Below are 21515 nucleotides of genomic sequence, written 5' to 3' on the forward strand. Positions count from 1 at the left end.
CGACGTGGCCGACTCGCAGCGTTCGTGGCGCAGGTACCGCGTGCCGAGCCATGACGAGTGCTGCGGCTGGCAACCATTCCCCGCACAGCGGTGACGCTAGTCTAGAGCTAGACGGAAAAGACGTCCACATCCAAGAAAACGCCGATCGAACCGAGCTCGTGCTGACACTACGGGGAGAAGGGCACACGCTGGGAAACGCGCTGCGCTACATGCTCACTCGGGAGCCAGGTGTGCAGCAGGTAGGCTATACGATACCGCACCCGTCCGAGGACTGTTTGAAACTGTACGTTGTGAGTAAACCAGGTTCGCGGGCACTCGATTCTGTGAAGCTTGCCCTGTTTCACCTCACGCAGCTATGTGATATAGTTGGCGAAAAATATGAAGAAGCGTTCATGAAAACTTGAGCCGAAGCAACGTTTCACCTAGGGCGCCGAAGTGTCCAGGGCGCCTGTTCATTCCGAGAGAGGGCGCAGCACGCTCGCTTGACAGCAAGCCCTGTACGGACCTCATCCGCGAACTGAACGTATAATCGAGTCGAGGCTCGTAGGGCGGGCGTTACGTTCACTGCACGTGGCTCCAGCTGAGCCTCGCTGCCGGTCGGGGACGCGACGCTGACCATAGACACGTTCTCACTGCAGATGCTTCCGTTTTGTGCCCGAATTCCGGTAAGCAGACCGTGCTGGAAGCGTGGGTCTCATCGTCGAGAAGAAGAGGAACCCTTCGTATGCATCTCTCACCCAAGCGGGGCAGCTGCTGCCCAGGCCCGCATGTCATTGGGATCAACGTCAGGCACCGAAGATCATCCGGCACCGATCGTCATAGAGCACGGTCCAGGAGATCGCCAACCGATTTCGTAGCGGTATTGCTCTCTCGGCAAAGATTTACTTTGGTGTGCACGATTCGGCAGCGCGATGCACTGCATACAAGTCGTGACCGGTATCCACGCGCGCATACCACGGCACTATCCAAGTCGTCGCTCAGGCGCGACATCAACTTGACTACCCGACGAACCTTGCGTCCCGTACACCAGTATGCTCGGTCGCGTGTCCGGAGAATGATTCAGGTTTGCGGTTGCGAAGAGCGTCCAAGGTAGTGATTGAATACGTATGGGGAGAAACGCGAAACATATCGACGGCAATCAACGATTCCCTAAACAATCCACAACACCAGTGATCTGGCGGGCGCCTCTACTTTCGATGAGGCTATTTTGTCGGTGATCACGCCCAAAACTGAAGCTGCACGCACGCCAGCCTAAACTAAACGACAGAGGCAGCGTCTGTGCAAACTCGAGCGCTCTGTTGCGTGATGCGGGGTCCAGGCTCGATCGTTGCGGACTAGGTGCGGAACCTCGGGTAGCTCGGGCCACTATCACGTTCTTCGCGCTTGCAGCATCTTCTTCAGCCGCATGCTTCTTCTTCCGCCAACACATGCCGTACAGCTGCGAGCACCGCTGGATACACACGTTCTTCGCGCTTGCAGCATCTTCTTCAGCCGCATGCTTCTTCGTCTGCCAACACATGCCGTACAGCTGCGAGCACCGCTGGATACACACGTTCTTCGCGCTTGCAGCATCTTCCTCAGCCGCATGCTTCTTCTTCCGCCAACACATGCCGTACAGCTGCGAGCACCGCTGGATACACACGTTCTTCGCGCTTGCAGCATCTTCTTCAGCCGCATGCTTCTTCTTCCGCCAACACATGCCGTACAGCTGCGAGCACCGCTGGATGCATATGGCCGTTCGTCGCAACAATACCTCGAACGTTCAACAGCTTTCGGCCTCGGCTGAAATCCAGTTCGTTTCCGAACGCATCGGTAACGAGACCGCCGGCCTCCTTAAGCACGACAGCACCCGCAGCATGATCCCATATGTTTTCAACATAGTCGACGCGAGGAAAGCGCAAGAACACGCACGCTTCTCCGCGTGATAACAAACCGTACTTGCATTGACTATCGACTCCAAGACGTTGCCGAATACCAAGAATTCGAATTATCTTCCCAGTCAGGGTGTGCGAAGAATGCCCCCGTTCCACGGACTCTGCCATAATGGCCCAGGACGGGTCCGCGTTACCGTTGACGTGGATCTGGCGGGGCAGCGCTTGTCCGGGATCCTGCACGAGTGACTTCATAAAGGCGCCAGCACCGCGAGCGGCGAAAAAGACACAGCCATCCGGTCCGTTCACGATCGTTAGACATTTTTCATCCGCTGCACCTTGGGTGTACGTGGATACCACCCGCTCCGCCTCCTGGGCTGCGCTCAAGTTGGGGCAACCGAGGACCCCGAGCTCCGCGCTCCCGTCGACCAGCAAAGCCAACGCGATACAAAACTGCTGGTTACGAAGGAAGCCCTTGGTCCCATCGACCGGATCGAGGACCCAGATGCGTCCCTGTGCACCGCCAGCGTCGGCACCGAGGTCGATGGATGCCCGAACGCGCTCCTCGACGCCGTGTCTCGCGTGCTGGGCAAGCCAGGACCGGATACCATGCTCCATCGCTGCATCACGAATGCTCCCCGAAGTCTCTTCCGCAACAAACCGATCCTGCGGGAAGACAGCGTGCAACTCCCCGAGAATCAACGCTTGAACTGCCAAGTCCGCTATGGTTACCGGTGAAGCGTCCGCTTTCGCAACCGTGGTCGCCTGGTTCGTGCTCGCACCAGCGTCGCAGTAGTGTCGCTGGATCTCTCGTGCCATGCGCGATGCCCGCCCTACAACGTCCACAGCACACTCGAGCTCGTGCCGAAGGCGGTGTCCTACGAAGAGTGACCAACTCATGGTGAGGATCTCGGTTAAAGTCGACCGTCCGCGTGGTGCTACGCCAGCGCCGGACCACCGGTCGCGACAACGCTTGACCGCTACGCGTCCGGCGTCTGCGCACCCGCCCTGGATATTGATGAAAAAGTGACGACTGCTGGGAAACTGACAATGTGGATATTGCCAGCTTATTACGGATGCAGATATGCCCGCGTGGTCGATAATGCTCACGTGCACTCGGGGATCACCGGGTACCGTCACCCATCCGGTATTATGGAAACCCGGATGAGTGCTTGACGGGTCTGCAGCTGCACGTGGTACACGGTTCCGCGTATATCTCTTCTTCTTATGCTGCTGGTGCTGCCGCTGCTAATGCTCTGGGGTGCGAATAACGTCTACCGTTCCGTCGCGAAAACGGCACGGCACTTTGGCTGCTGCAACGTGTCCCGGGACTGTCAGTCGCATAAATCAAATCCACTAGATGCTGTGACGACTGAGCTGGAGAGCGCGTCGATCCACATCCTGAACCGGGAGGTTTCCGCGGAGCCCTTGGCTCCTGATAACCGCTCCGGTACCGCGCATGAAGGACACTGGCAGCAGCAGCAGCGGCAGCAGCAGCAGCGATCCCACCAAACCCGGCTCGCACGTGGATATCGATGCTGGTGCGGTGCGTTTCCATTGGCCAAACTGGTGGAGCTGAGCTGTTGGTAGCCGCCGTATCGCCCAGCAGAGCGGGTATGCGGCAGACCTTGTCGCTCGTATCGAGTCGGGCGCTGCGAGCCGGACAGGCACCGGAAGCGCCGAACGCAGCGTAGCGACCCCCGCGATGCACCTCGTACGTGTCCGCAGGCGATATCCCCGAGACCCGTCCAAGGGTTTTCTACTTCAGCGCGTGGTGGCGGTGGCGTCCATCAACCCGTGATAACCTGGTGTTCGCTCCTGCGTCTCTCCGCAGAGTCGCGAATTTGCCCTACGGAATCGATGCACGATGGGGTGCTGGCGCTGAGCACCCCTCTGTCATGTTCGTTTCGAATCATATATACCATATATATCCATTTATATTCCATCTCTGGATGACGCCCGCCTCAGGATCGCCTCATGACCCGCGCGACTCGAAACGTCGCCCTCGTCTCCGGTAGGCACACACGGGTGGTGTGGAGCTCGCTGTCACCACAGCGAACGCGTGCTGACCGATCAGCTCAGCTGTGGCCAGGACGACGCGTGGGCTGCTCCCAGACTTTATGTCCTTTTCCGAATGCACTGGGTTATACTGACGGCTGACCGCACAGCCGCCCAGTCGTCGACGTCAGGAGGTCGCTGCCTCGAACGGACGCTCCGCACAACGGATCCGTTGCCGCTGAATAGTTCGCTTATCAAGCACCTGTTGCGCAAACAGAGCCCTGATCCGCGTGCGAAACGTTTTGTGCTTCGCTCGCCTTTCGAAAACCACAGCATCGCACTGAGGGTCTTGCGTAGAAGCGACACCTCCCCAGCGAGCTGGGACGAAGTTGACGTCGTCTACCTTGCACCGGAGCTCGTGCTCGATCGCGTTGTTTCCGACGAGGCTGCGGCAGTGCTGAGATGCGACCCGTCGATAACGCATCTAAAGCGTGCGCTGTGCACGCAGCGCGCTTTGACGCCTCCAGCACCCGTTCTCCTGGTGGACTGCTTCGGGCCTGGCGTCTACGTGCACGATGCGTTGTGCTGGCTGCAGCGAGCGGACGACACACGGGCGTGGATGGAGCCGGCACTGATCCTCCGATTGCAGGCGGCAACTCTGTGGTCAAGCGGCAGCGATGCCATGGAGCTGCTCTCGAGCCTCGAGCGCTTGTTGAACGAGCCAGCCTTTCATGCCACTCCTGCCCTGCTGGTGGTCGACGATGTGGACATCGTCGTCGAGCAGCACGCGTTCAACGGTGTGCTTGTGCACCTCGAGACGATCCGCGATGAAACCCCGGTACCGCTGCTGCTCGTGCGCTATCTGGACCGCACCACAGAACCCGCACCTGCCGTCGAGTCCCTGCTCGGTGAACGCGGCCTGCATGTGGAGGTATCGCAACCCTTTGAAAACCCGGCACAATGGCGTGACTTGTGCGAGGTAAACAAGGCATCGGCAACGTGCGACTTTGGACCCAATCATGTGGAGCATGCGACTTGGCAGCAGAAAATGTCCGCGGAAATCCCCATGTCACCGGCGAACATGCTCTACGGCGGATACATTCCCTGGCCGCAGCCGCAGCACCAGCACCAGCAACCTCCGCAGACAAGCTGCAGTATCAGTGAGCACGACGACCATGCGGACCAAGTTTACATCGTACCGCGACGTTCGTGGCACGAACTCTCTCGCCTCATCGCGATCATGAATAGTCGCTCTTGGCCTAGCACCGACACCATTGCCGTTCGCCCGACTGGGGCCTTGCTCTACGGACCACCGGGCTGCGGGAAAACCGCTCTGCTTCGTCAAATGATGGCGGTATTTCGGACTAGTGATTTCGAGTTCGTGACTGCAGCAGACGTGTCTCGGGCGCTGGTTGGCGAGTCGGAACGCCTGCTCGGTGCACGCTTCACTGGGAGAGCGCGCGGAATGCGCCTCGGCATGCTCGTGTTTGATGAGGCCGACGCCCTCTTCCCCGGAAGACATGTCCCGAACGCTGGACTAAAGCACCTCAGTGGTGCACTGCTAGAACATCTCGACAAACTGCGTCGCTCAGATCACCGTCTGTTGGTCTTCCTGGCCACGAATCGTCCGTGGCAACTTGACCGAAGCCTCTTCCTCGGTGACAAATTCGACTGCCTGCTGTACCTGGGTCCACCGGGCCCATCGTGCCGTGCACAGCTCCTGCGCCGACTCAAGCTGCTCCCCGCAGGTACGACGTGCGATGGGGATTTGCTGGTCGCCCGTACAGCCGGTTTCTCGTACGCTGACCTGCTGAGTATTCGCAGTAGAATGCAACGCACGCACAAGAGCGCCTTGGAGACGGTTTCCACGATCCAGCCTTCGGTATCGCGGGAAGAGCGGATGCGCTTTGAACACTGGAATACGATGCTGCAAAGTTATGGCGTTGAGATTCTGGAGCCATCCAGTGAAGAAGCGCTCGATCCATTGCCATGGGACGCGCAAGCGGAAGACGCCCGAGTGCGTCAGGTAGCCAGTGAGGTCGCGTATCGCGGCGTTTGCGAGCAACGAACACACTCATACTAGACCGCGGGCGACACCAACCGCTACGGAACCCGGTCTTGACCCGGTACTCGCCGGATCATTCGATCTTCAAGCAGCACGGTTTCTGTCGGGCGACTTGGGTGGTACCACAGCAAGCGTTTCGCGCGTACCCGGCACCCTGTAGTCGTTGGAGCGCGAGCTCTCCCCAACCAGAGGCACTCGAAGCAACCGTGATGTCGCGGTTTACGGTACGCGGAAGCGTATCGCAATGCACTAGGATCCCCAGCCTACATTCCGATACCATGGATTCATCCCGGAGATAGCCGGTCTGATGCATTGATCTTGTCGCGTGAGACGCTAACAGAGACGAACACATGCCTTGGCAGGCGGGGTCAAGCATACCGCCGCTCTGGAGCGCTAACTCGTCTGCAGCTCGTTGTACGCATCGCTGGCTGCAGTGCTGGGTTGCTTGTCGCTTCCCTGACTAGCGACACCCCTCAAACATGTACCTGCGAGTGTACACACCGATGCTGGGGCGGTGCTGGGTCAGAGGCGGCGACCCGGTCGCTCGAGAAAGCCGCCCCAGCGCCATCATCCGGATGAACGAGACCTGCTCGGCAGACACACTGGCACATGTTGCGCATATGCTGGACGATGTAGCAGCGAGCCCGCGCGCTCTGCGGTGACTCCCTCTGGACCTCGACACACACCTGTGAGCATTTGCAACCTCTACCTCCGTGACTTGCGGGATCGCGTACGTCCCTAGTGACGCTTCATGGTGCCGGCTGTGGAGCGCAGGTGTTTCACGCTGCCTCCTGCAGTGACTTTTGCGCGTCACCGAGGCGACCGCTGAACCGGTGCACGCTTTCATGCAAGTACGCTTCCAAGGCATCGCTGCTTCGTCACTGCTCCGATCACGCAAGCTTGCAGCTGCTTTGATCGCAAGTCCCAGCGCCGTGCTTGTATGCGCATCCGGAACTGCACTGGTCGGTAGGACGTGCGTCGTGGTGCCTCGTTTCCTGCATCTCACCGACAAGTTGGCTATCACGAACACGCCCGACGCTCTCTCGTTTCTGAGTTCGTCGTTCCGCGGAACACACACACATGCGCACACACACACACTGGCGTCTCGAGTGTGCGCGCCAGGGCTGTGCTTGGTGCAGCTCGCTGATACCATGGGTATGACGAGCGCATCCTACACGCCCGTCGCTGCCGCTTACACTACCAATCGTTCGGTACACAAGGCGATGGAGCATGGACCTGTTCTGGGTATCACTCGAGAGCAACCTGCAGTGCCCTGCTTCTCCGAGGTAAACCGAAGCATCTGCGAGAAACACGAAAACATACCAAGGCGCACTTGGAGCTGCGCGCCCCAGTGACGATGGACCAGTCAGCGACGCGCGTGTGACGCTCACACCAAGCACCCAGGACAGTCCCAGTGAACCGCTTCATATCGATACATGAGACACCGATGAAGATGAAGATGCACCTGCTGACGCGAAAAATGTTAGCCGTCACGAGAAGAACGACCGCGATCATCATGATCATCTTCTCCGCCACTACGAGTTGCTGCGTCGTCGCCGGTCACGGGATCGCCCGACAGCATCCAGTGTCGACTCCAGTTTGTCACCGAGACGAACCTCCCGAAGGCGTTCACCTAACCGGTTCAGGAACGCCCGAACTTCTGTCGATGGTTTGCTCGCATCACCTCGGAGCGAAGTGCTCGTATCGCTGAAGCTGCCGGGCGGCACGCTCCGTCCAGCCATCGCATTATCCACGACAAGTGCACTTGTCGTCGTCGAACGCTCAAACAATGCTTTCGATTGCCGCTGCAGGTTCGCCGCACGATGCCCGCTGGTATCCAGGTGCTCCATTTCGGAACGCGCCTTGTGTACGAGCACCGGATCACCTGTTCGCTCTGCGTACTGCACTACTTGTCGAGCAGCTTCCAGCGGCGGAAGACCCTTCCATTCCAAAATCTGCCGCAGGGCACTGGGTTCCGCTTCCGGCATCAGCGCTTCGAAGGCATCCACAGCGCTGTCGTCGCTCGCCAGGCGCACTTTGAGCATGGTTTCCGCTCGACCACATTCAGAGCGAACGTAGCGCTGGTAGCTGCTGAACCAGGGATCGTCGCGTTCTACGCTCGGTGAACGGCAGTCTATGAGCTTCAGGAGGCCCTCCTTGAGGAACTGCGTATCCAGAAGCAACTGTTGAGCTGCCGCATCGCTCAGCGGTTTGCATCGAAACAGCGTCTCCGTGAAGCGTTCCAGAACACTACCACTGAGTTTGTCCAGATAGAAACGAAAAAAGAGCGGCAGGAGTTGTCGTCCCACGTGTCGGCTGACGCGTTCCAGCTTGGTCACCAGCGCCGTCACCGCCGGACTCACGTCACCGACGGCAGTGACTTGGGACCAGCGCTGCGCCTGTAGTGTGTGCAGCGCCGGCTCCAACGCCCAAGCACAGGTAAGCGCCACCAGCACTTTACCTGCTCGACCGGCAATAGCTCGGAACTCATCCCGCTCTTCGTTCATTCGGATGCTGTCGGTGAAGGCGGCATCGACCGCTTGTCGAATCGTCTCCGCCAGCTGCTCCGTCGTACGCGCACAGTACTCCGCGGTGAGCGATAGCGAGCAGACACTCGTTAAGACTTGCTCCTGTGATTCCGTGATCCCGGCATCTGCTGAAACAGCTGCTGTCGATGTCGTGCTCTTACTGTTACTGTTGGTACTAGTACTACTATTACTAGTAGTAGTAGTAGTGGTGGTGGTGGTGGCAGTTGAGCGAATGCGAAGCAGCTCGCGTTCCATCGCAGAGGCGTAATCGCGCAGGTGCTTTTTGAATGCTTTGTGGAGATTGAAATAGGTCTGGCTTGTCGTCAAGACGCCACAACGTTTCATGCAGCGTTTGATTTCGATGAACAGCGTTTTGGCGCTCGGAAGCACAATGCTTTCGTCGGGGTACTCCGGTGCTGCTGCTGCTGCTGCTGCTGCTGCTCGCTGGCCCAGCGCCGGTACCAGCCAGGTCTCTTTTTCGAGCGCTCCGTCGATAGCCTCGCGCAAGCGTTGATTCTCCAGAGTCACGTAGGCGCCCATGTAGGGCTCGAACACACTGCTCAAGTTCCAGGTGAGCGGCGTGTTCAGCCGACGCACCATCTCGGCCTCGAACTCAAGCGTGATCTGCAGGGCACGAAGCAGTTGGGCGACATCCACTTTGCCCTCTTCGAGGTCACGGTGAGCAATGCGTCGAAGCGCATCGCTCAGAGCCCCCGACAGCGCCATCGGCACTCGCCAGGATTCGGGAAACACCGCTGACCAGTGCTCGTCTAACGAACGCAGTTCTCGTCTGATCCACGCAAAGCTTCGCTCAAACGTCTCTATGGGCGTAAGGTCCGAGTCACGCGCTCCGAAAACCTCTTCGTACAAGCGCACACGGCGTACGACGAAAGCGTTTAGCACCGCCTCGCGCGTGCCGTTCTCTAGTGCGTCTGCCAAGATGCAGCCAGCTCGGTATTCAGCTCGCTGGCTGGTGTCCGAGGTCTCCCCGAAAAGCGCTACCACCATGCGACTGAGGTGTTGCTCCAGCGAACGATAGCGTTGCTGTAGTTCGTCAAGGAGCGGTATCGCTGGAAGTGTGTGGAGCTCGGCCAACGCCTCCCGCGCTTGTCGCACATGTTCTGCGGTTTCGGTCATGTCCTGTGCAGCCATGGTGCTTTCCATGTCCCGCAGCGCTTTGGCGAGGCGCACAAAGGCCTTCAAGTGGGCCCGCGCCTGCAACAGATTGTGTCGCACGTTCGCGATTGGTCGAAACTGTTCCGCAGACTCAGTTAGAGTCTCGGCTGCTGTGCGCATAGAGCGTTCGACCTCGGCCAGCGCTGCGTCTAGGAGTTTGCTGCGCTCCTGGGCGTGTTTGATTACCGCAGCGCCCTGTCGTCGCACGTGCAGTTGGTGTCGCACGGCGTGCACCAGCTCGGCATCCAAAGCACGCAGCTTTGTCCGCAGCTCATCTAGATGCGTTTCCAGTTGATCAAGCGTATCTAGAGAAGGAAAGTGGCGGTTGATGTAGGTGGTAACGGGCTCAGCACCAGGCTCCTCGGGCACGTCGTCCGGGAGGCTGCTGTCTGCCGCTTCTGTAGCTGTTTGCGCTACCGCGGCGTCCTCGTGACTCAATCGAGACAGCACATTTGATGCAGATAGTTCTTGTGCTGTCATGGAGCGCGATTCTTTTTCCGAAGCAACGCTGCAACGTCTGCTGCGGCAGGCGATGGCCGCTCCGCACTGGGCTCCGTACCGCGCGCCCCACGAACGGCGAGTACCCACAGAACCCCGCGGGCCGATCCCCGCTAGACCGCACCGTGCACCTGACCAGTGCACTGTCGCAGAAGAGAAGCACAAGCGCCAAACTCCGGCTCTTCCCCAGCGCAATAACGCACCAGAGTTGCAGTTCTCGGAAACGCACGCCCAGTTTTGAGCAGAAACCATGCCTAGGGTGCGCCTGGGAGCGAGCCAAAGGCGACAGGGCATCCATCAATGATGTGCTTTTCCGACTAGATATATCCCTGTATGTCCATTAAAGATTCATCATGTACTTTCTTGGCCATATCTTGGCAACACCGCTGATGCAGCAATCAATCATGCGCTGGGTTACTCGTGCGGAGGGTGTACTGTTTCAGAAGCATTCGCAGCGCGCAGCAGCCGGCGAGGCGCCGCTCGAGCATCCTGGAGCATCCTGCGTCGTTGCAAACGCTCGCGTTCAGTAGACTCAGCATCCGGATGATCGAACGAACAAGACGTAATCCCCAGTCGCAATGCTGGATTGCGGTTCGTTGAACGCGCAAGGTCTAGGACGGTGTCGTTGACGAGCTGCTGCTCCGCGCCACATGAATCTTGCGGAGTACACGATCCTTTGGACGAAACCAGGGATGCCCGAAGAGCCGCAACGGTGATGATGCGCAACCGGCGGGGAAACGATCATCGGCTCGGTCCCGCAGGGACGTACGCTGACGTCTGGTTCCTTTGGAACAGATCTGCACTATATTGTATTTTATGACCGCAAGCGGACAGCATCTATGAAGGACGTACACGGACGTCTGGTTCCTTTGAAACAGATCTGCACTATATTGTATTTTATGACCACAAGCGGACAGCGTCCATGTGCGGCCTAATCGCCCGCGAGCCGCGTCCACAGCTTGTACGCCCTCGCCAGCGCTATCGTGAAAAGACTCGACACTCATCTCTGAGGCTGTTGTTGTTGTTGCTGCTGCTGCTGCTGTGACCACGAGTTGTATACGTTACATCCGACTTCGACGACGCTCTCTATAGATCGAACTTTAGTTCTTTAGCGCCGTCCCCGACGCGCTCCATCGTCCAACTAGCGCTGCACCGCGTTGCACGCGCGCGACGCTGGGCGTTGTCTCGCGAGGTCCAGCGCCCGTCGGAAGCGGCCGGGCATGGCGCTCACGGTGCGGGTCCTGAAAGGCCATAACGAGCTAGCGTTTCGGCTACTCAAGCGCAAACTCGCAGATGTAGGTTTAACCAAAGAGTTGCGAAGACGTCTGACTTATGAAAAACCGTCTGAGAAACGCCGTCGAATAGAGCATGAAGAAGAACGGCGGCAGGCGCGGCGAGCGTTGCAGCATAACCTGCGTTTCATCCTCTCTCGGATGGCACGTGGTTTCTAAATCCAGCCCTGTGAGAACACGAAATGCAGCTGGAGCAGGCGCTGTTGGTGCACGGTCTGGGTTCAGCACAGTCCCAGGTGCTCGCTGGTCGGCGCGTTGCAGGCACCGTCCGCCTGCGCGAGTGCCTGTCGGACGCTCGCGTCTGCTGCGCACTGTGCTTTTTCGTTTTGCGAACACCAATCGGACACGGGTGTACAGGATATCAGCTGCTGCTGCTGCTGCTGCTGCTGCTGCTGCTCAGAACCGAGTCACTGCGCTTAGGCGTCCGTTTCTCCGAGTTCCGCATCCGAGCTGCACGTACGCGTCTACGCTCATGTCAGAATAAAATGGATCAGGTCCCGCAAGACAAGCGTACACGCTCGAATCCTCGCTTCATTCGATGAGCATCATCATGATCAGCACCATTATCAGCAGCAGCGTTAGCAGGGTTGCTCTGTGACTGCTTCTTTTTTGTGCACTCGTATTTCGGGGTTGACATACGCTGGACGCTCCGGTCCCGCGAGCTCCATTTTCAGCACCCCGAGCATGTTCCTGGGAGCATTCAAGTCACGATCTCCGTTCAGCTTGCCGTTTTCATCTGGCTTGTATGCAGGCCCGTTACGCCCTTTGCAGCGGTGAACCTTGACTGCACTCGGATGTCGCGCTATGCGCATAGCATTTGCGACGCCAACGGCTGACCTGTGACGCATGAGCGCTTGTCTCGTCGCACTGAACTCGCTCTGGACGGGTGCAGAAGGCGTGCCTCGATGCCGACCTTCGTTTCGGGTGCCTGGTGCCCTGCCCGCGGACCGCGGCCTTTCTCTGGGCGATCCTCTTGCCGAAAACGCTAGTCGCTCCACATAGAGGTGCATGCTCGTCGACTCGGCAGTGAATTTGTGGAACGCGATGTTTTCGTTGATGGACCAGGTACCTGACGGAGAATCTAGGCTCGAGATCGACTCGAGAACTTTCGATCCGTCTACGCTCTGTGTTTCTGCAAAGCGCTGATCGACTCCCCGCTGGGAGCGATCCCAGCGATGGCTCCAGTTCGGCTCCGTGACCCTCTTTCACGGAAACAGAACCGACAGACATCATTTTCGAGCCTGGTCCATTGCGGGTATCGTGCTGGTGTCGAATTGCGATTCGCCGATGACCGAACAAGCGTGCAGCCTTTATCTTTCGTACCGAATCGATGCTATTACACGACCAGCTCAATGAGCTGTCGACATGAGCGCGTGACCCAGTCGTCAAGCGGCGACATCGGGCTTTTGTCCTCGTCCATCCCGTGGCACAAGTCGCCTTGAAACAGGTAGATCGAAACGCAGAAGAACCCAGGCATTGAACCTGCTACTCCACAGTAATCGGGAATTGCGAAAGCGATGACGCATGCGCTGGATCATGATACCATCTGGTCTACCAGGCGGTGTTCGAGGACGTCACCGCTGTGCGAGCGGCACAGCGTCCAACAAGTCATTCCGAAAACGCACCAGTGAATCCTAAACCTGCGTATGAATCTGTAAGGCCTTCGTCCGGCACTTGAAGAAAACTGCCGACACTGTTCTCGCTCGGATGCTCCTTGAAAGGCAGGAACGGAGCGAGCACCTCATTGATCCATTTTATAATATCTGATTCGGGCACACAAACAGCACAGACCTGGTTTCACGATGCACATCACACCAGCGTCACAAAGAACGACAAGTGTGCTCCGCGCCTGTGCGGAAGACCGGATCCCTCGACATCGAACCGCGCTCTGGATCAAGTGTTTGTACTGTTCTCGTCGGATTGCCCGCGTACGCCCGATGCGGATGTCGAAGCAGTGCCATGGAACCGATACTGAACTGCTCGTTGTGGCTAGGCAGGCGGCATCACAGAGCGCATCGTTGCCTCGACGCGAACACCGCGGAGCACGACCGACCAAGCGCCGCCTTTCGGGAACGGTCATGCTCACTGCGTCACCTGCCGTGTCGTTCGTGTACGCACGGCGTGCGCGGCAGACGCCCACGCTCTTGCTCTAATCCATGACGAATCGATGCAACACATCCCGATAATCAACCTCAGTCCGATGACTCGTACCGCAACGAGCAACGCTGCGTACCGGGAATATCGCGCTTCCCGTAGCGACACCGTTCGCAACGCCCGCACACGGCACGCAACAGCCGGTGAAGGAGGCAGCGCTTCAGGAGGCCTGAATACCCGCTTATCCGATGAAAACGCGCCTGCTGCATCCATGAGGTCGCAAGCGAGACGCCCACGGTACCGGCCTGGTGAGCGCTGGTGGACGACTCGCTCGCCTAGGCAATGCCTACGCGAGCAGCCACCTCGAGCAGCCGCTTCAGGGCCATAATCCAGATCGAGTTACCGTCGTAGTGTTCCCGCGTCAGTTCCGTGTGGATCACATTGGCTTCGTTCAGACGATGCTGCTCGAGTTCCTGGCATAGTCGATGCAATTTGGCGAGCGCGTCCCCGGTGATCTCGCCACGCTTCAGTCGCGTCAACAAGACGCCTAGCTTTCGATCGATATCCTGGATTTTCTTGCGTTCGATGCTGCTGATTGCGCGTTTCGCACATTCATCGTAGATGCGTTGGAGCGTCAATGCTACCTGTCTTGGCACGGCCGGCATACCGGCGACGTCGACCGCCAGGACGGACACGTCGCCAGCTCTGTCGACGCTGCCCGAGGCACTCGTCGCTGGCGAGGATACAGCGTTCAAGCGATCTGCCTGGGACGTGTTTCCCGCCAGCGCTTTGCTGGTTAGCGTGGGCGGCCCTGCTGCTACTGCATGAACCGCTTGCCTTGCCTCGGCGCCAGCGGTATCGCCAGCGGTATGCCAGGTCGCTGATGCGCTCGTCCCCGGGGGGTGCTTGTTCGGCAGCCATGCGGCAGACGACACTCCAGCGCTCCGCTCGTACGCTGTCTGCACTGGCGCGGCATCGAGCTGCTTCATCCACGTCGCGTGCGTCTCTGAGGATTTCCAGTGTGCCGACGACAAGTCCGTGGCGGCTGTTGCTGCCGCTGAGGTTGCTACAGCCGGCAGCCGGGCCCTCGTGTCGACAGGCGGTGCTGTCATCGGGGCAGTGGCCGGCGGCAAGTACCCGTTCGCTGCCGGGCGCGTACCGCCGCTGCGGATACTCGCTCCTACTCCTCCTGGTGCTGGTGCTGGTGCTGGTGCTGGTGCTGCAGATAACGTGCCGCTTCGCAGCGCGTCGTTCGCATTCGGATAGCCGCTGGTGGTGCTGGTGAACGTCAGCTGTGGCGGCTTGGCCGCACTCGACATGTGCGGTGCTGCTTGCATAGCCGCCGTCCATACCGGTCGTTGACTTGCGCCCGGCTGACGACTCTGCTTGTCGAAACCGGAGGCAGCATAGCCCAGAAACTGCTTGACGCGGTCCGTCAGCTCGCCGTCTACGCCCAGCTCCTGCAGGAAAGCACTCGCGAGCTGAACAGCACCTCGCTCCACTAGAGCTGTGGCGATCTGCTCGACGACCTGGAGCGCTTCAGCGGCAAGCGGCACTGCCGTTGCTGCACCGGATGGTGCCCCGAAACCAAGCGCCTGACGAAGAATGAGCATCCGTTCGAGTAGCTCGTACCCACGAAAGCCTGCCTCCATCCAGAGACGTGTCGCCAGGGGTACATCTCCGGCACAGAGCGCGCACACCAGCGCTGCAGTCGTGTCGTGCGAGTGCAACCGCTCCGCCAGTCGCGTGCATCCCGTCACGATATCCGCATACGTTCCCTGCAGAAGCAGGAGTGCCAACAAGTCACGCCAGTCAGTATCGGATGCATGCGAGATGAGCTCGTCGAAGCGTCCGAGCACCAGACTCGACAAGATCGCCTTGGTGGTCGCATCCTGGATACCAGCACGATGGATGGACGCGGATAGCGTTCGGGTCCAGGTCACTGGGCCAGCGCATGAAGCCAACAGGAGCGCCTCCGCCTCTTGACCTTGTTCAAAGCAGCGCTCCGCAGCGGTCGAGAGTTGTCCTCGAATGAGCAACGCGCGGAGGCTTGTCTGCTCCGCCGCTGCGTTGGCGTGCTCTGGACTTGCAGCACCAGCACCAGCACCAGCAGTCGACCAGCCAGACTCGTTGGAAGCGGGCCACGCAGCGCTGGTGTCGTGCTCCGTAGCGGCTGCAGCGCCGCTGCTCGGTGCATCCAACACCGACTCGGTGCCAGTGTCCTGGTGCGGCGTCTGCTCCCAGGGCGCTGAGGCATCCCATGGTGCTGGAACGGGAGTGGTTTCCGCCTTGGTCCAGTCCCTGGTTTGCGCTCTTGCGGGTGACAAGTGCTGAAGCTGCGCAGCAGCAACAGCAGCAGCAGCAGCGGAAGCCGCATCCACAACGCTTCCCTGCGCAACCGCTGCCGCTGCCTCTGCCTCTGCGACTTGTGCCTCAGTGAGAACCGGAGCAACGCGATGGAGCTGCAGGGGCGGCACACTCGCCGCCAGGCCTACAATATGTGCGTTTGCTTCCAGCATCTGGGGAGTGCTCGGCACTAGATTCGGGCCACAGAGCACTTCCACCAGTGCCCTTCGACTATCATAGACAAAGAGTGCGGCTAGTGTCCGCCAGACTTGCGCATCATCGGCAGAGGAGGCGCGCTCTGCTCGTTCCACGCAATGCTGATACAAGTCGTAACCGGGCTGTACCAGTCGAATCGCCTGTTCAGCCACGTACCCCAGGTCCTCCAGAGCGTACTCCAGCTGCAGCACGAAACCCGCGGGTGGTTGCTCCACAACGTACGCCAGTTGCGCCCCGAAGCCGAACACCGCCCGACATGGCGGCCGCATCCACTTGGGTGCGTAGTTGAGGACGCTCAGCTGGCTCGTTTGGTAGCCGTCCGCCGCTGGATCGACACCTGCGTACTGCTGGCCCTCGAAGACCGCATTACCAAACGATTCCCGCAGAAGTCGATCCGTGGGAGCCAGCTGCTGATCTCGTGAACCGGCGTACGACTGAGCGCCGGCTCCCGCCATGACTCGATCCGCAGTCGAGAACACGGTAACGAGGCCTCCCAGGTCGCAGGTGAAGAAAAGCCCCGGAATCGCCGGACTCCATTGTAGGGCAAAGCTCCAATTCGCCGACAGCGGTAGTTCGAACACCACGTCCGCATCTACGGAAGCAGTTCCGACAAGTGGATTCCAGCAGAGCACCCGGCCGTCTTTGCCGGCAGAGAGCACCAGCGCGGGGTCTTGTCGGCACCAGGAGAGCGCTGTCACTCCGCGCTGATGACCGTGAAGTTCGCGGAGCGGCGCGTGCACGTTACGCAAGTCCCAGACCTTCACGACATCGTTACGGTCGTCGTCAGAAGCGACCGCTATTTGTGTGGCTACTTCGGGGTTCCAAGCGAGTGCGCTCACCCGTGTGCGCGCGGTTGGGTCCGAGAACCCCAACACTGGACGTTGTTGTTTCAGATCCCAGATCACGGTGTTTCCATTGCCGAGTCCGGCTGCCAGGATGTGTTGCACCCGGTTGTTCCACTGGAGGCAACCAACCTGGCTGGGTGCACCCAGCAGGGCTGCGGTTTGCACGCCGGGTGCCGCTCCTGTGGCATCCGTCTCGTTCGACGCCGTGGCATGTACTGCTGGAGTACGCGGTTCGTTCAAGTCCCAGATGAGGACGAGGTTCTCGGGCCCCCCGGAAGCCAGCAGTGTCGGTACAAAAGGGTTAAAATCAAGTGCCGTCACTGGACCGTGGTGCTGCTGCTGCTGCTGCTGCTGCTGCTGCTGCTGGGTTGACTGACCGAACACCAAGGCTGTGGAGGCGTTCGACTCGGGGGCCTCCAGCGCCTCGACGTCCCAAAGCTGGACCGTCCCGTTATCCAGGCCAGCTGCACAGAGTCCCTTGGAGCTGTACGCTCCACGACCTGCAGCGCCCCAGGCAAGTTGGCGAACGCCGATGCTGAGTTCGCAGCCGCCCACCCGCCGCAGTGCCGCAAAGCCGGCCGCTGCTCCAAGCGAGCGAAACGCATCGTTCCCGTCACCTTCACTAGTTTCGAAAATCCCACGGGCTCTCAGTTCCGACCCGTCCTGACTCTTTACAGAGGTAATAGCTCGTTGGGCAGCGGCTCCGCCCAGAACATCGTACACCTCGAGTTGCGCCCGACAGCGTGCCCCGGGATCGGCAAGCCCGGCAACAGCCAACCAACTACCGCAGAGGGACTCGCTGGGAGCCCACGCTGCTACACCGAGGCGGTGCACTTCACCAAGAATACCCATAAAGTGCTTTTCCGTACTTGGTTCTCGGAATCAACTCCGTTTTCGAAACGGTGCTGGCGCGGAGCCAACAGGTGTACGCAGTCCCTGTAACCGACGACGCCGTACGCAGACGCGTCGTAACCGCTCGTGTGCGGTGCCAGGCCGCTATGGCAGGTGCCCCAAAACGGTATCGTTGTTGTTGCCAAAAGAGACTGGATTCCCCGTAGCTGGTGCCTTCGTGTTGCAGAAGCTATCCAGGAACGAGCGATTCGGTGAGCATTTCATTCGACTTTGATGATAAGCGTTGAAAGGAGAGCGTGTTTTTCGTAGTTTCGAACGTTTACCATCTGGGCGCGCAACCTCCTCTGAGCCCGACGAGTCTTCTTGGCTGGCCGTGCACCGTGTCCAGGAACGAGCGATTCGATGAGCACTTCATTCGACTTTGATGATAAGCGTTGAAAGGAGAGCGTGTTTTTCGTAGTTTCGAACGTTTACCATCTGGGCGCGCAACCTCCTCTGAGCCCGACGAGTCTTCTTGGCTGGCCGTGCACCGTGTCCAGGAACGAGCGATTCGATGAGCACTTCATTCGACTTTGATGATAAGCGTTGAAAGGAGAGCGTGTTTTTCGTAGTTTCGAACGTTTACCATCTGGGCGCGCAACCTCCTCTGAGCCCGACGAGTCTTCTTGGCTGGCCGTGCACCGTGTCCAGGAACGAGCGATTCGATGAGCATTTCATTCGACTTTGATGATAAGCGTTGAAAGGAGAGCGTGTTTTTCGTAGTTTCGAACGTTTACCATCTGGGCGCGCAACCTCCTCTGAGCCCGACGAGTCTTCTTGGCTGGCCGTGCACCGTGTGCCGGTGCAGTGGCGAGACCTTAAAGCGACTCGTGTCCGCAACGCAGGTGATTCTGCGACTCGGAGCGGGTAGGCTGCATCCAGGTGTCGCCCTGGTCGCTGTTGCATCCCAGCGTGTCGCTTCGTGCCGTTGCAGGCAGTAGGCCTGCCTGCCTGCCTGCGCCGCTCGCTGGCTCCCAGCGCGATTGGAAACCGCGATTCTGTGACTAGTAAAGCATACCTCGAATGGAAGCCCTCTTCGGTACAGAAATTCGTTCTGTCTCTGCACAGCATTCGCAGCTGCGGTACAGTTTGTATTGCGGGTACTCAGGGCAGGTATTCGGTACACATGATCGAACGTGCGAACCGACCAGCATGTCCGGGGAGAAAGCACAGATAACAGGGCTTGAAGGTAGGGTGCAGTTTGATGAACGCGTTTTCGCTTATCGGGATCCACGGTCCATGTCCATCCTCTGTCAAAAAATATCGACCGGATCTCAGTACCTCGGAAAGCGAGTATGGGTCATGGAACTCGGCGGAATAGCGTGAAGCGCTTGATGGACGCGTGTTCGCTTACCAGGATCCACTGTGGAGTCCGGGATCCACGGTCCATGTGTATCCTCTGTCAAACAAACGAAAAAGAGTACCCCGTTGATACCCATTCAGCATGTGCACCGCCACGTATGGAGCCTAGGCACCAACTCGATAAACTGTTCGTTTTACGTGTACGGAACGCAAACGGCAAAAAGAATGCCGGGTGCTTCTCGTAGACCACTTGAACCTGGTAACGAGACGTTCCTAGTCATGGGTACAGTGGTCGCGCCTCGGCACTCGCGACCGACAAGATCGAAGGCTTGTCGGAGAGGCGCCACCAGCATCGCTCCAAAAACCACCATACAGGCCGGGTATGTTGAACTTTGCCTGCAGCAGGTCTCGAGGTCATGGCGTTTGAGCCTTTATCGCGCGTCTCGCTGAACAGAATACGAATCCCGGGATGCCCTCGTCCAGCAGTATCCAGTATCATGGGTCAGTCGTCGGGGAAGCGCAGATAGTTCGGCAACTTGATGGACATGAGCACACGCTGCAGCACCATCGCGATCGCTGTGCACGAAAACCCGAGCACGTAGCCGAAACCTCGCTCACCGGCTCCAAAGATCCGCGACTTGTGCGTCTGATCAAGGATCACCAGCCCGACAACGCCCAACCCGTGCGTGAGCGACGCGAATATCCCCTCGATGACGTACTGGGACGTGAGCTGACCCTGGGCCACGGCAACCGGGACGAGAACCCCGGTCCGTGGATCCCGACGCTGACCAATACTCGGAGGTCCAACGATAATATCGTACGTGATTCCACCGGTCAAAAGCATGTACGAACACAGGAACAGGAAAAACAGGGGCAAAGGTCGCGGGCGCGGAAGCGAGCGCAGCTTCAGGTGCACCGGCGGGGCGTCCACGAAACGGAACACCACCCGACGAAGGAACAGCGCCAGCGGGTCCTTCAACATCCCAGTTTACCAGGTAGGTCCAACGCTGAGCGGAGCTCGGTCCACCGATCCAAACACGAGCATCAACTGCCTTCCTAACGCGGGGAAGGCTACACGGCCGCTGCAGACAAGAGCAGCGCCAGCAGCAGACGCTGCGCACTTGAGTGTTTTGCGGCGGGTGGCGGGCGTCCAGCGAGGCCGTCGCTCTGCCTGCCGTACCAGCACAAGCCGACTTGCGCCCAAAAGGTATTCTGCCTTGACGAAACCGTGTATGCTGGGCTGGGGTGCTCCTGTGTCAGTAATTTGCTCACATTGTCGCTAACCAGGTCGCGTACAGGCGTCTCGGTCGACGTGGGCAAACCTTTGGTGCAGTGCTCCAGAAGTTACCTGGTTATCCTCCAAGCGAGCAGGATGTGTAGCGACAAGCGCTGGTCGGGTCTTTGTTCAGCGCGGGTACTATGCTGACGACACCAGGGCACGCCATCCGTTGCGTTTGCAAAGTTGGTCTGCCTCGCGACGTTTTCGACGAGCGTTCAAGTTCGATCAAAGTGCAAGCACTGAGGCTTGTCTGGGGCACGAGTTTCCGCAACGCTGTTTCCGAGTGCGGATGCCGGTTTGGCGTCCTGGGACAGCGCACTGCGAGTCGAGAATACGCTGCGTGTTTTGATATGTGGTTTGGGATACCAGATCAGCGGGTCTGGACCTGCTTGGCTCCAGGCACATGGCACGAGAGAGGTCGCCTGCCGATGACGATCGAGGCGTCAAACACCAGCCGCAGGGCGCGCTCGCCTAGCATATGGTGTTCTGCTCCTTGGGTATTCGACGGGAGCACCCTGGATAAGCTTTTCGTTACTGAGCGTGTGCATAGCTCCCTGGAGGTTCGACTCTGCCAGCGCATCGTTTGCTGCCGGCAGCAGCAGCAGCAGCAGCAGCAGCAGCGACCGCAATGGTGTGTATACGCATACCGCAGGCACCGCTCGCCGTCGAGGCTACCAGACACGACCAGCCGACGGTATACTCGGTTTAAAACTCGCAGTGACCAGGATATCGTGGAAATGGAATCACATCCCTGATGTTCTCCATGCCGGTGCAGAACTGGACGTATCGCTCGAATCCGAGTCCGTATCCGGCATGAGGCACTGTTCCGTATCGTCGCAGATCGAGGTACCACCAGTACTGCTCCTCGCTCAGCCCGAGCTCCTGCATGCGTGAGCACAGTACATCGTAGCGTTCCTCGCGCTGGCTGCCACCGATCAGTTCTCCTATACCCGGGACCAGGAGGTCGAACGCGGCAACGGTGCGTCTCCCGTCGGTCGTCGGCTCCGTGTCGTTCACGCGCATGTAGAACGCCTTGATGCAGGCCGGGTAATTGAACACGAAAACTGGTCGTTGGAAATGCCTCTCCGCAAGGTATCGTTCGTGCTCGGTCTGT

At 59.1% G+C, this 21515-nt stretch overlaps 8 protein-coding genes across 8 annotated transcripts in view, besides 1 other annotated feature; 3 read left to right on the forward strand and 5 right to left on the reverse strand.

Annotated features, from left to right (window-relative positions):
- Window positions 1–50: 50 nt before the first annotated feature.
- On the forward strand, window positions 51–404 carry CYME_CMR197C (RNA polymerase I, III common subunit; the record flags this gene model as incomplete). The annotated part of the gene is made up of 1 exon (XM_005538416.1): window positions 51–404. The coding sequence occupies one exon, from the start codon at window positions 51–53 to the stop codon at window positions 402–404; it is 354 nt and encodes a 117-aa protein (XP_005538473.1).
- A 1263-nt stretch (window positions 405–1667) lies between these two features.
- On the reverse strand, window positions 1668–2771 carry CYME_CMR198C (3'(2'), 5'-bisphosphate nucleotidase; the record flags this gene model as incomplete). The annotated part of the gene is made up of 1 exon (XM_005538417.1): window positions 1668–2771. The coding sequence occupies one exon, from the start codon at window positions 2769–2771 to the stop codon at window positions 1668–1670; it is 1104 nt and encodes a 367-aa protein (XP_005538474.1).
- A 1234-nt stretch (window positions 2772–4005) lies between these two features.
- On the forward strand, window positions 4006–5952 carry CYME_CMR199C (similar to transitional endoplasmic reticulum ATPase; the record flags this gene model as incomplete). The annotated part of the gene is made up of 1 exon (XM_005538418.1): window positions 4006–5952. One exon carries the CDS (start codon window positions 4006–4008, stop codon window positions 5950–5952), a length of 1947 nt encoding a protein of 648 aa, XP_005538475.1.
- A 1517-nt stretch (window positions 5953–7469) lies between these two features.
- CYME_CMR200C (similar to Golgi associated retrograde protein complex component VPS53) lies at window positions 7470–10118 on the reverse strand (the record flags this gene model as incomplete). The annotated part of the gene is made up of 1 exon (XM_005538419.1): window positions 7470–10118. The coding sequence occupies one exon, from the start codon at window positions 10116–10118 to the stop codon at window positions 7470–7472; it is 2649 nt and encodes an 882-aa protein (XP_005538476.1).
- Window positions 10119–11356: 1238 nt separating this feature from the next.
- CYME_CMR201C (probable mitochondrial ribosomal protein S21) lies at window positions 11357–11587 on the forward strand (the record flags this gene model as incomplete). Its single annotated transcript, XM_005538420.1, has 1 exon — window positions 11357–11587. The coding sequence occupies one exon, from the start codon at window positions 11357–11359 to the stop codon at window positions 11585–11587; it is 231 nt and encodes a 76-aa protein (XP_005538477.1).
- Window positions 11431–12661: a sequence feature (possible transcribed region).
- A 1196-nt stretch (window positions 12662–13857) lies between these two features.
- On the reverse strand, window positions 13858–17781 carry CYME_CMR203C (vesicle coat complex COPII, subunit Sec31; the record flags this gene model as incomplete). The annotated part of the gene is made up of 1 exon (XM_005538421.1): window positions 13858–17781. One exon carries the CDS (start codon window positions 17779–17781, stop codon window positions 13858–13860), a length of 3924 nt encoding a protein of 1307 aa, XP_005538478.1.
- Window positions 17782–19624: 1843 nt separating this feature from the next.
- CYME_CMR204C (hypothetical protein, conserved) lies at window positions 19625–20104 on the reverse strand (the record flags this gene model as incomplete). The annotated part of the gene is made up of 1 exon (XM_005538422.1): window positions 19625–20104. One exon carries the CDS (start codon window positions 20102–20104, stop codon window positions 19625–19627), a length of 480 nt encoding a protein of 159 aa, XP_005538479.1.
- Window positions 20105–21106: 1002 nt separating this feature from the next.
- CYME_CMR205C (asparagine--tRNA ligase, chloroplast precursor) overlaps window positions 21107–21515 on the reverse strand; it is a gene marked incomplete at both ends in the record, with an annotated part of 1983 nt that continues 1574 nt past the window's right edge. The window contains one exon of the mRNA XM_005538423.1: window positions 21107–21515. This exon is cut by the window's right edge and continues 1574 nt beyond it. Coding sequence (XP_005538480.1) covers window positions 21107–21515 — 409 coding nt within the window.

This window comes from Cyanidioschyzon merolae, chromosome 18, assembly GCF_000091205.1.
Source record: "Cyanidioschyzon merolae strain 10D DNA, chromosome 18, complete genome".
NCBI classification, from domain to species: Eukaryota; Rhodophyta; class Bangiophyceae; order Cyanidiales; family Cyanidiaceae; genus Cyanidioschyzon; species Cyanidioschyzon merolae.